Source organism: Stegastes partitus, unplaced genomic scaffold (genome assembly GCF_000690725.1).
Source record: "Stegastes partitus isolate 25-593 unplaced genomic scaffold, Stegastes_partitus-1.0.2 Scaffold1229, whole genome shotgun sequence".
NCBI lineage: Eukaryota > Metazoa > Chordata > Actinopteri > Pomacentridae > Stegastes > Stegastes partitus.
Genome location: NW_007578960.1, coordinates 340,919 through 354,008, shown reverse-complemented (window position 1 = coordinate 354,008; position 13,090 = coordinate 340,919). Strand labels below are relative to the sequence as shown.

At 40.6% G+C, this 13,090-nt stretch overlaps 1 protein-coding gene across 2 annotated transcripts; it reads left to right on the top strand.

Annotated features, from left to right (window-relative positions):
• Positions 1-2,967: 2,967 nt before the first annotated feature.
• Positions 2,968-12,970, top strand: adka (adenosine kinase a). Of its 2 annotated transcripts, none has more exons than XM_008297581.1 (11): positions 2,968-3,162; positions 5,452-5,526; positions 6,779-6,832; positions 8,785-8,863; positions 8,968-9,140; positions 10,089-10,197; positions 10,407-10,577; positions 10,691-10,726; positions 10,835-10,949; positions 11,051-11,137; positions 11,247-12,970. In XM_008297581.1, exons 1-11 carry the CDS (start codon positions 3,047-3,049, stop codon positions 11,369-11,371), a joined length of 1,140 nt encoding a protein of 379 aa, XP_008295803.1. In that variant the 5' UTR covers positions 2,968-3,046; the 3' UTR covers positions 11,372-12,970. The 2 variants fall into 2 exon arrangements, with proteins under 2 accessions (XP_008295803.1, XP_008295804.1); XM_008297582.1 differs by lacking the exon at positions 2,968-3,162 and adding an exon at positions 4,056-4,150.
• Positions 12,971-13,090: the final 120 nt, after the last annotated feature.

Genomic DNA, 13,090 nt, shown 5'->3' with positions numbered 1-13,090 from the left:
GCAAACTCTGCGGGCAGCTACACTCTACTGCTGCATGGTACTCTCTGGGGCCTTAATGCCCTGAGTAGCACCTTGCAGGCAGGTGTTCATGCAAGCGCACCTTTCTGAATAACCACATTTGACAAAAAAAAAAATAAAAAATGCAGACCTCACCACCTACGTTTTAGCAGGAATGTCAGATTTGAATGGTCCTCTCTTCATCTGAAAATATTTTGCAGAAAATGTTGCAGTAAAGTAGCACACAGACGATCTTAATCCAAGAAAACGAAAGTAAATTTATAACCACAGCCTCATTTAAGCAGAGCAAAATAGCCACCAGCTCCTAAGTGAAATATAGAAACAGCTTTATAAATCCTTAACTCTGAACCACTGTATATACCACATACGTGTTATTATACTCCAACAACTTTATTTTCTGCTCCATCCACCATCATCCAGCTACCCCCATGCCTGCTCCAAATCTGTGGAACGCTTTAACTTTGCATGTAAGAACCATTCAGATTCTGGAAAAAATGTGGAACTCACCTCTTTTCTTTGGCATTTGATTTAAGTAGAGCTTGACACCCTGACTTCATTCCTTATTGTGTTATATCCATTATCCTTTATTATTTTACTGCCTTTTTATTTAGATTTATTTTTTGGTTTGCTATCTTAAATGTACAGCACTTCAACTTTCGTTTTTAAAAGTGCTTCATATATTTGACTTTGACGTTGCTCTGGCTCAAAATGATGCAGATCGGAGTCATATGATTGAACCAAAAGTCACAGACCTGAACAGTGAGCTGAAATGTAGATTTCTAAAATCTCCTTATAGTAAAAGATTTGCGCCCACTTCCACAAAGAGTTATCACTTTATTAATTTTTTTACAACACGATGAAGCTATTACTGTCAAAAGAATTAAGGAAATTAATGTGACATCTATAGATTTTTTTTTATTTTTTTAAATGCTAAAAGCCTGATTGTGTTTAACATTATTCATTTGTGGATTTTCTCATCTTTTTTTTTTTTTAGGGAAATGAATTACACTGAAAATCCAGCTGTACAACAGCCTGTAACTGTAACTGTTGTGTATGTAGCTCATACACAAGAGTGGCAACCAGTTAGTTCCTGGCACTGGGTTATTGATAGTGTTATAATGGGTTTTTTTTCTCACATAACATGATATCAAAATATTTCAACATGTCAGCATCGGTATATCACAACACCCCTACAACCAGGGAAATCAGGCTATTTTAAGCATCTCACATCTTTAAAAAATGCTATCGCTTATTTTATATTCATACATATTTTATTAGTACTTACTCAGTATGCATTTATTTTACCCATTACTTTCAGTTGTGAATAGTATCATGAACTAATTTGAATTCTACATAGCCCTTCTTGAACATTACACACACAAAAATACACTTTTTTTTGTTTTTGTTTTTTTTTAAAAATTGATTAGTGCAACTTTTTGTGCAGTTTTCTTTACAAGAAGACTGTTTCCAGCATAACTTTAATGGGACGTTTTGGACTGGTGCATCTTTGTAAAGAAACATCGCATTACACGAGAGAAATTGACAATATGCACAAACATTTATAGATAGGCTAACAATCCAGAGGATGTAAAACAAGTATTGCTATGATGTTTTAGAGTTAAATTTCAAGATGAGCAAGAGAATTACAGCTCATATATGTGTATGCAGTTGAGATTTTGCCAACTCTGTTGTGCAAAGTTGAACCTTGGCATACACTGCTTTTCTCAGAATCAACTTGTTAGTCTGAAGCATACTTCCTCAATGTACAGTCAGGCTATTGTTCATGACATTATGCAATATTAATAAATTATTAGATTAGAAATTGATTTACAGTTTTTATTGGTATCAGCCCATGTGAGCATGTGGGCAAATGAGGCTGTGGACTTTTCCACTGGCTGGCTCCTTGTCCTCCTGCTTTTTGCTCCTTTCTGCCACTCACTAAGCAAAGTAGATGCAAAGAGAAATGAAAATGATGTGGGGAGCTGTTAGTTTGTATTTTTACCTACACATGCTGTTGTCTCACTTAAGACCAATTCGTACATTCCACGTTTACATCCTCAAGGGTTTGTCCAACCCAAAATTTGTAAGAGCACTGTTTGCCCTACAAGAGCACTGACTGCGCATGTGCCGGGAAAACAGTATTTAAAACCAATGTTTGGTATGAGGAGGGAGCGTACGAGGGGATTCTCGATCATCCATGCTTTATAATCTAAATTCTCTAGAAATCCTTTGCTATGTCTGCTCACTGTGTATACGCACTGACATGGCAGCTCAATCTGTAGGTAGCCCATATATCCTGGAAAAATTGCCCCATGTGTTTTTCTATGTTAGACATGAGAGACAATGCAACTGTCTGCCCAGATTGCCATGTTGTAGTATCAACAGAGTCAAGTGTGAGTCCACTGTCTGCTTGTTGGCCTGTGCACACGGACGTGGAAAGCATGAACTGGCCCTTACCCATAGCATAGAATGGGCCAATGGTTATAACAGTTAGCATGTTACTCCATTTAGTAGCATGCTAACTAGCTACATTTAGGCTAACAGCTGACAGGTTAGACATGGAAACATTTCTCCACAAAGTCACTCATCTCTCTCATATCATATAATGGTAAAAGAAAGAAGGTGAGACATTAAATGTAGGGGCACAGACAGTCAATTTGATTGATATTGTCTCAGGTAAACGATGGGAAAGGGGGTTTTCTGAAGGTTTGTGAATATGAAGTTATCTGTTTTTGCAAATCAACTCTTCATATTGAATGTGAAGGTGTAACATGTTAGGCTGTTTAAATACATAGTGCTGTTCTTTCTTTCTTTCTTATCCAGTCCGGTAGGTGGCAATGATGCACCATGAGACTGATTGAGTTAAAAGCAGAAGAAGAAGAAGAAGAAAGTCTTGGCCGGAGATGCTCAACCCCTCTTGGAGGAAGCTGCTGCGCCTGCGAGTCTGTGCTCAGGGAAACACTTTCCCTCCTTCATAGCACGACCGCGTTCTTATAAGGTGATTGCAACGTGCTTTGCCCAGTCAGCCATGGCGTCAGAAGAACCTAAAGCAAAGAAACTCAAACTTTCAGAGGAGAAGAAGGAGAAGGAGGAGGAGGAGAAGAAGACAGAGTCTCCGACCAAAAAGGCTCCTGCCAAACTCAGGTGACCGAAAGCTGAAACAATAATCAAAACAGTAATAATGATTCGGCGCGATGAGCAGACCGCTACCTTCCTCTGAGTTAAAACGTGTGCGCAAGACAAAATGTAGTATTTACAATGTTAACCGGAGCACATCAGATGCATGCATGAAGTGGTGAAAATCTGGGGGTCTTTTGCGTTTTGGGTCTGCGGTTAAAGCTGCATTGTAGGGGAGAAGAGGTGGACCGGTGCAAAGTCCTTTGATCCAGTTATCTTGATGTACAGATACGATGCTAACGTTAGCTCTAGAGGTCAGCAGCGGTGTGTAAATGCTGCTGTCCAATGAAGACAGGTAGCTCTTGCAAGTATTACGTCCAGGAAGCTAATATCTAGTCTAAAGTTCAACGTGTCCACATGCTGCCCGCCGTGCATGCGTAAAAGCTGCAGCTGGTCCGTGCGCTCTGTCCATTCAGTGCCAAGGACTGCTTGGGTTGCAGGGAAAGCTGTGACATGCAGCGCCAGCTCCCAAAACAATGCATTGCAAAACAGTCACGTGGCCGACACTATGTAATGTTTTGATGCCATTTTTTTTATTTTTTTTTCCTTTCCTATGAAGAAATCAAACATCAGCTTCCTTTCTGCACCTGAGCTTGCAGCTTGCTGTTATCACAACGTGGTATCTCTACAGCCCCCCTGTCATCAGCACGCTTCTCACGCTGTAATTTAGCTTCAAACGAATGAGTGAACCGTGGCTAGAGTGGAGCACCACGAGCCAATCGACACTCAGAGTCGGACTGCTGTGGCCCTTCCTCCTTCAGATGCCTCCAATCAGTCAGTCCGGAGTAGGAGGAGCGGTGGTTGCAGGGGAAAATCGATCTGCCCGCACGCTGAGCTGAAATTGTGAAGTTTTTTTGAATGCTTAGCTTTTCCTGAGCTGGTTTTAGGCTGCTCAACAGGTCTGTCAGTATCTGTCTGCCACACACACACAGAGGAGCAACATGTCTGCTGCAAGGTAAGAGCACGCTGACATATGGATGGAAAGGCAAGAATGGGTTCTGGTGTGGTGTAATTGGCTGCACAGGATCTGTAATCATCTGACTGCACATTGGCACATGTATATGCTGTGTGAGATGATAGTAAGGGTGTGGCATCGGCTGTTTAGATGGATTTGTTTATTTCCAGAGTGGAAAACCCATCCGTGTAGCACAAGTGACTGCCTGCATCTCCTCTCCGCTTTGTCGCTTCAAAAGCCGTTCTTCCACGTTAATTCGTCTTGCTGCTTTTAATCTTGACCCCAGGGGAGCCTTGAAAGAAAGGCTTCATTAGAAATATGGTAGCACATGTTCCTGTGGAGGTGGCATCTGTCAGGGGGCTGCGTTCAAAGACTCGCTCCATCTGGGGTTTTCCCAAGACAAGATTGTGTTAACATCAAGGATGAACAGGCAGGAGTGAAAACAACACTGAGACACAGATGTGAGGACACGTATTACTGACATGCCACTACGTTCTCTTCATGTATAGCGCACATTAAAGTCAGTATTTGGTAATGGATGAAGAAAGATTGCAGATTAACTTGCTGGCTGTAATCAGTTGCAGAAATGGAAGGTGTCTTTTGGTCACTGTTTCATTTTGTCGAGCCCCAGTTGTTGAACTGCAGCTATCCTGGCATCACAAGACTATGATTTGCTCTGATTTTCAAGCTCCACATTCATCTGTTTGCCCCGAGGAAAGAACTGACTGCATAAGCTCAGACACATGCGTGCATGCTGCGTACTGCTGCCCTGATGTTGCCTGGCGCAACACGGTTACATACATGGGTGCTCAGAGCCTTGCCACCAACCACGTTCTTCTTCTTTTGTAATGTCTGTTGTTGAGTCATACATGTTCCCAGACCAAGTGTCTGATATGTTCTGTTTCTGCTTTTCTTTCTGTGTGAATTGAAGGTTTTAAGTCATGTGATTGAAGTCACGTGGAAACAAAAATCTGGGGTTTCGCAAATGAATGCTCAACAGCGGGATAAAAACGTTCAGTGGACTGAGCAAACGTTAATGTTTAAGATGTGAAATTTGTCTTTCTGCAATGTGCTGAAGCAAAGGCTGCCTGACTGTTTAAAAGAGTATGAAACCATCTTTGTTTTAGGAATTATTAAGAACAGCTTTGTAAAGTAAAGACAAGCAAGATAAGACGGCACTGACTCTCTAAGACATGCCTCTTCTTACCAACGGATTCATATAAAAATGTCTCTGGTCAGTGCTGTCACGTTACAACCAAGTTATTGAAGAGGTGTGTTTTTGTTCCTTCTTATTGTTTCAGCCCGAATTCACTCTTTGGCATGGGAAATCCCCTCCTGGACATCATTGCTGTAGTGGACAAAGACATCTTGGACAAGTAAGTTCAAGGACTGAAGTAATGGAATAAAGTGGTGTTTTCTTCACTTCCTGTTTTGTTGTGTGGTAATGAGGTATAATAAAATGTTGCATACTTGTAAAAACACACTGGTGACTCCTAAAAAAAACAGTTTTATTTTCAAAATATTAATACACACACTGAATATCAACAAACATAGGCTCAGTAAGCAAAAATAATCATTCAGAATCCATGTTGTTTGTGCTGTAAAATCTCCATAAAGCACAGTCACAGCCAGATCAAGTGAAATGCAGTGAAGAGAAGTCACAGACCAACAGAAAATGAGATCCCTTGATGTGATTTGATAACGCTGACAAACAAGAACAGAGCTCAGGATAAAAAAAAACCTAATAATCAGCCTCCCCAGAGCTCTGTGTCCAGCAGATATATTTCTAATGTATCCCGAAATGAGATTGTTCTGGCTGAGTGACCACAAACAGTGCCTCTCCCTGTTTTGTTATCGCGTCGTCATTGTTGGTCATTATTTATTGATGTGTTTAAATCACTTCAGCCCAGCCTTAAATGCAGTTAACGGTGCTCCAGTTTCACCACATGACTCAAAAATTTGTCTTCTTTTTTCGTCGAAGACTATAGATCTCCTGTAAAAGGAGTGTTCCATCCCTATGCTTCAGAAACCCCGAGATTTTAATTACTTACACATTTAGCATTTGTTTAGTTAGTTTTTCTGAAATACTCGGAGCCGTCAGCAGAAATCTTCACAGAGCAGCCGTGGTCGGTCCAGTCTGTCCGAGCGCTGTCACACTGAGTTGACCAGGACAAACAGGGCAAAGGGCTTGTTTGGGTTCCAGCTCAGTGTCCACTCAAAAACCCCTTGCGTAAACTCCTGGATTAGAGCTAAACCAGCCAACCACAGCTCTAATTCAGTCTCACGTATGGTAAAGTAGGACTAAAACCACACTTTAATCCCCAACCTTACTTGGTCTTTCTTTCGAGGAAGCTCCTCTCAGTTTAGCATTACTGGCCGACAAATTGATTCGGACCAGGAATGTTAAAATGGTTGTTGATAGAAGCAAAGCTGATTTATTGGCTGTATATTTTCATTTATCACTTTTTCCATAGGAGCAAGCAACACATTTGGCAGCACCATGACTGTGTCTTTGAATACACAGAATTTAGTTTCTTTTTGTGTGTGTTTGAAAATAGGTCAATTGGTGGAATTTTTCTCTGATGACTCGAGGAAACTAATGTCTGATTTTTCTCTAATTATTTGCAGGTACAGTCTGAAGCCCAACGATCAGATCCTGGCTGAGGACAAGCACAAAGCCCTGTACGTACCTTTTTGTATTGCAACATTTGCTGTAGATCACAGCGTGGTAATAAAGCTCTTACATATGGGTTTATTTAAATGTTCTGACAATGTTCTGTGGGGAGGAGAGAAAATAAATGCGTCTGAATTTATACCAAGTTTGTGCCTCACTGTTCTGGAGCAGGCCAGTCAAAACAGGCGCATGCTAGGAGTCACCACTACTGACCTCTGTTCCTTTATAGACGACCAATGACAGAGCAGCAGTGAGATGGTCTCATCCAATAGCAAAGCAGGACACTTCACCTCCCAGTCCCTTTGAGACAAGAGCCAGAAAGCAAACATTTAACAGCAGGAGATAAGAAAGTCATATGGGAGCATGTGTGTTTATACTGATACATTCTGTCTCTTTACAGTAACAACAGGTTATTCTTTTGTAATATCTGCTTTATACAGGTGCAATAGCGCTTGTCAAGACAAATGCACATTCACACTTTATGCAATATGTTTTTGAGGTCATTTGCCATATGAATGAATGAAATGAAAAATACTTTATTTATCCCAGAAGGGAAATTCAACACCCAGATATTTACAGTATAAAGATGGATGTTAAGTGACCACTAAAGACATCTCCTATATATAATAAGCGTTTATGACTGGAAAGATTTGTACTCATTCTTTCCAACTTTAGAGGTGATCAGTGGATGACTTAACAGTGGAATCACTGGTATGAAGGTGTGAGTCTCCACATGTTTAACGTGCCAATCTTGCTGGTATTTAAGCCTCTCAGGCGTTTCTTGTTTTAGTCCTCATTCAGGGAATACTAATATGCTTGAGATTTCCCCTGGTGAAAATACTTAGAGGACACAATGGAGTGTAAGAACGAGATAATTTCTACAATAGATATTCATCCTCCTCCATTTTTCTTCCCATCACCCCAAATGACTCCCCCTCTGCAACCTCTGGCTCAGTCTCAGGACCTTTAGCAGCAGCGAGCCTGTTTCAGCTTCTCCAACACTCCCTTAACCACACAAACACATATTGCTGTGTAGGTTCATGCAGCAGCTATATTTAGATGGCATTGTAACTTCGAGATGCATCAGCTTAAAGCAGAACCTCAAAGCGTGACTTCAATGTGTTATATAACCTTAGTGGTCCAGCTTGTATGGACAGTCATGCATGTATTGTATACTTTACCTGGAGAAAATGTGTGGCTGCCTTCTGCAGAGAGTGTAGTCTGATACTATATTCATTTAATGGCCTTCAATCATCAATCACCAAACACGCCACATGGGTGGACACAGTAAACGCAGGCGGTGTGCAATGTCATGCAAAACCAATACAACACCCACATGATTAATGCTGCTGCTGAACAGCTGTAAATGTTAGAGTCGCTTATAGTCAGTTAATGATGTGTGTGTTCTAGTGTCTGATCTAACAAAAAGTAAATACGGCTCAAACAGACAGTTAAACATTTTGGGAAATTTGCTTTCTTGTTAAGAGTTTGATGAGAAGACATGTACATCTCTCATGTTTGTTTATTAATTATGAAGCTGCAGCCAGGAGACGGTTAGACAGCTTTGCATGAAGTTTTGGAAACAAAGGTAAACCGCTAGCTTTGTCCAGAGTTTTAAAACAACCATTGACTAATATATTGTATATCTTTTATTTAATTTAGACAGAGCAGGACTGCTTCTTTCTCTGCAAGAAAGACAATATGTGTGTTTCCCAAAAAGTCAGGAGTATTCCTCTCGTGCTAAGCCTTCAGTGCCAAACTGACAATTTGGTAATTACTCCACCATATGATCATGTACTCAGCCATAATTAATAGTTTGTGTGTGCTGAGGTTTGAAACCAGCACCCCACAGAATGATATCATAGGTCTCAGTTTTGCAGAATTGGACAAAGTGTTTTGTATGACACTGACTCTTCTTTTGGTGATGTGAATTATGTGAATTATTCATCTCTGTGAGTAGATTTGAGGAGCTGGTGAAGAAGTTCAAAGTCGAGTACCACGCCGGAGGAGCCACACAGAACTCCATAAAGATCGCTCAGGTCAGTCACGCACGCACAAACTCACTAATATTACTGTGATTGTTGGTTTCTGCATGTAGAGTCGATCGGCTTCTGTTGATGTGAACCGTTGCCATCGTTTGCAGTGGATGATCCAAGAACCCCATAATGTGGGAACGTTCTTCGGCTGCATTGGCAAAGACAAGTTTGGAGAGATCCTGAAGCAGAAGGCTGAAGAGGCTCACATCGACGCCAACTACTACGAGCAGGACGAAGAGCCCACAGGGTCGTGTGCAGCTTGCATCACCGGAGATAACAGGTGAGTAAATAAAATAATAAAAATGTGTTGGCTCATTATAATCTTGAAGGTCCCAAATGATGGAAATCCATTTCTATTGTGTTTTGTGGTTGTTAGAAATTGACGTTCCTTTAGCCTCCCCGTAACTAGTCAGCCTCCTGGCTTTACAAGCACCTAAGAATTTTCCTGAAATGCTACATACCAGCAATCATCAAACTTTGCGTACTCGTGCTCCCTCACTGCCTTAATCTTAGTGTTACATTACCACTAGCTTTGATCGTATGCCCACTGGTCAGAGCTCTGTGGGCGCTGTAAAGCTAAGGAGCATTCAGATAGTTGAAACTTTAAGACTGATTTGAAACCAATAAACACTGGGCGGCTGTGTTTTCAATACAATCTGAACTCAGTGGGTTTGTACATCTGTCTACATCTGTCCCAGTCTCTTTGCACACATAGAAATGCATTTTAATACAGCCAAATTCCCAATACAGCTGTTCTCGTTTACATAGTCTTTAGCTGTCAGACAACAAAACAAGTTTTCAAATGGAGACTGAGACGCAGCCCATTAAGCCTGTGTTAACCAACAGTTACTTGCTGCTCTGGACAGGTCAAAATACTTATTTTGTAACTGCATTGACTGACTTGTGAATTTGGCAATATTTCCATGAAAAATAATCGCTATGTGGACTTTCATTCCAGAAAGTTAAGTGATTAAAAAAATCCTGTGTTGGCTGCTGTGGTGAACTGTTTTTCTTTGCGCTTTCAATCACTAATGCAGAGAGTCTTCTTCCTGGTTAAAACCAGGGTTACACAGTCATTGTGAAATGAGTCATCTTTGCAATGTTTTGAGCAGAAAATGTGAAAGTCACGTTCTGGAGGCATGTGAGACTTTTATTAAGTTGCTGAAAATGGAAACCATATGGGAACTTTAACAGTCACTAACTCTCTGTTCTTGTTTCTTCCTCTCAGGTCTCTGGTTGCTAACCTAGCTGCTGCTAACTGCTATAAGAAGGATAAGCATCTAGACCTGGAAGAAAACTGGAAGCTGGTGGAAAAAGCTAAAGTCTACTATATTGCTGTGAGTATTAGTCACTACATGGTAAATTGTGCCATTTACTCCTCATATATCAGATCATTGCCTTCGTACTGGCTACCACAGGATCTGCGTGGGTGTTTGGAGACGTACTGGTGCATTTCCTGCTCGGCACATTACTGTACATGATTCAATAGAGCCATCAGATATAAAAAGCAGATTAGTCTTGACCCGGTGTCATTCCTTCCTTCCAGGGTTTCTTCCTGACTGTCTCTTTGGAGTCCATCCTGAAAGTGGCAAAGCACGCTTCTGAAAATAACAAGCTGTTCTGCATGAACCTCTCCGCGCCGTTCATCTGCCAGTTCTTCAAGGACAACCTCATGCAGGTTATGCCCTACGTTGACGTGCTGTTCGGCAATGAGACAGTAAGCCATGCTTTCACTGTACATTCTCCACACATGCTTGTGCAGACTTTTGTGTCAACCACATGATGATTTGCATATCTTTGAGTAAGTCATGAATGTGTTTGTTTTCTCAGGAAGCAGCTGCTTTTGCTAAAGAGCAAGACTTTAAGGTACGTGTGGTGACAGTCTTGTTTAGAATTTGCACATGGCTTGTGCTGCATTTTTCATTCATTTCGTGCACCATCAACTGACTGTGTCGGTGTGTGTTTTGTCTGCAGACCAAGGACGTGAAGGAAATTGCCAAGAAAGCCCAGGCTTTACCCAAAGTCAACAAGAAGAGACAGAGGATTGTAGTTTTGACCCAAGGGAAGGATGACACTGTTATGGCTCTCAGTAAGATTTGCTTTCTTCCCTTCCCTCATGTCACTCTCATTTCTCTTTGTCTTTTTCTCCTCTTGTAGAGGTATACTTATATTGTTTTTGTGCTTATTCAGATGACAAGGTTGAGACTTTCCCTGTAATGAAGATCGACCCCAAGGACCTTGTTGACACAAACGGTGCAGGTGACGCCTTTGTAGGAGGTAAGATTTTCCCATGTTTTCATTTGACGCTTTTCTCGGTTACTTTGCATCTTTCTTGTGTTTTTTGTTCTGTGAATCTCCTGTTAAAAAAATTCCCTTTGTGATGCAGGTTTCCTGTCTGAGCTTGTCCAGGAGAAATCTCTGGATATGTGCGTGAAGGCAGCACACTACAGTGCCAATGTCATCATCAGACGAGTAGGTTGCACCTTCCCAGAAAAACCCGACTTCAATTGAGGATTCCTGAAGATCTTTTCTTCTTCCTGAAACCTCATACTCACCCTGCCTTCGTAACTCTGACCCATGATTTTCACAATTTTCTACAAATACAGCCAAATACATGCAATTTTTCTTTTTTTTTTCAAAATCAGCCACCCGTCCGTGTTATTTTTTTAAAATAATTTCTTACTAATTGAGTGTTGGGTGCCTGCTGAGTTGTGTCCATCTCCATGTTCTCCACTTGGGGCCACTAGAGGATTGTGCAGCCAAGCACTAAGGGAGTTTTCTCTTTATTTAAATTACCATAAAGGCATCGTGGTAATACAGGGAAATGTAATAATTGTGCTTCACACAAGGGATTCAAATGTTAAATCCTGTTATCATGGACAGTAGTTTTGGGATTGTTTCTAAATGTACTTTGGCTCTGACACTTCCAGCATCAGACTTTACTGCAAGCACTTGTCTCAACATCTCACGAGTACAATGTAAGCACATCAGCCTATTCCGGTAGGAGGACACATTACACTCAGAGGACTGAAGAATAAAACACTGCTGTCAAGGGATGCTTTGGATACGGCACTGAAATGTGTAGTAGTGATTTGTTTTATGACTTTTAGTATTGTTTAGATTTCATTTAACGGGCCAGTTGTAAAACCAAATGGTTTTTAGGTGCACACATTTTAAATGTGTCAAAGCCTCTGCTCATTGAGTCCTGTGAGAAATGTTAAATGTCAGCTTTACTTGATGTTCATAACTTATCTTGTTCTGTCCAGGCTGTTTGTGAGAAGCTGCATAAAGTAACGAGTGCCTTTCTTTCTTTCTTCCTTCCTCTTTAAATATTACAAAATTGAACGTGATGAGCAGAGGTGTACATATGTTATGTAAACCAATTTTTCTGCGCATGGAAACTTGAAAGCTCGATCAGTGATGGGCAGCTGGTGGTTAGTGGCGGCGTAAACTGACACATTACATTTCTAAAATGCACGTGAAGCATGTTGAAAAGAGATCACTATATGTGGAAGTTCTCTGTCAGAGGAATACAGTGGATATAAAAACATACCCTTTCTCTATTGTTTGTTTTTCATTTGAATATTCAACCTAACTACAAGACTGTCAGCTTTGTTGGATCAGTTACGAATGAAATGGAAGTATGCATTTTAATCCAGTCAAATTTTCATATTTTAAAACTTGACAACTGCTACAAATGAAAGATCCAAAAGAAATCATAAACATTAGCTAACTGTGATATGGGGCCAAACGTTTCAAAGCATCTGTACTTGCATGAGATTCTGTTGTGTTGTGGTCTGTGTTACATGGAATACTTGAACAAAACAAGCCTACATACAGACAAAATCTAAAGTATTCATGAAAATGCAAGAAGCATGTGCAGTTTTCCTAATGCTGCAAGCGGTGTTTTGAAACCTGTGTGTCTGGTAGTACTAATATGTTGTACAGCGTCCCTCCATTTAACAGACTGTTTCTTTATACCTTCAGATGCACCAAAAAGCCTTATGTGACCTTTTATTCCTGATCTCAGTAACGCTCAAGTTACCCATCTCTGCAGTCGAGTGTGATGACTGAAACTGACAAATAAAAAAAATCGTTTTGTTCAAATCATTTATTTGTTTGAGTATTTTTATTTTGTCTTTAAAATCACTAGCAAGTTCTATAAATTAGACTTAAAGCTACCTTTGTGAGAGATCTACTGTATTTGCTTCACATCTCTGATAGAAAAAA

Excerpts from the sequence above, each read along its gene's own strand:
- adka (XM_008297581.1), top strand. The coding sequence starts at position 3,047 with ATGGCGTCAGAAGAACCTAAAGCAAAGAAACTCAAACTTTCAGAGGAG. Across the intron at positions 9,141-10,088 it reads TGCATCACCGGAGATAACAG|GTCTCTGGTTGCTAACCTAG; the intron begins GTGAGTAAATAA and ends TCTTCCTCTCAG. Across the intron at positions 11,138-11,246 it reads AGGTGACGCCTTTGTAGGAG|GTTTCCTGTCTGAGCTTGTC; the intron begins GTAAGATTTTCC and ends TTTGTGATGCAG.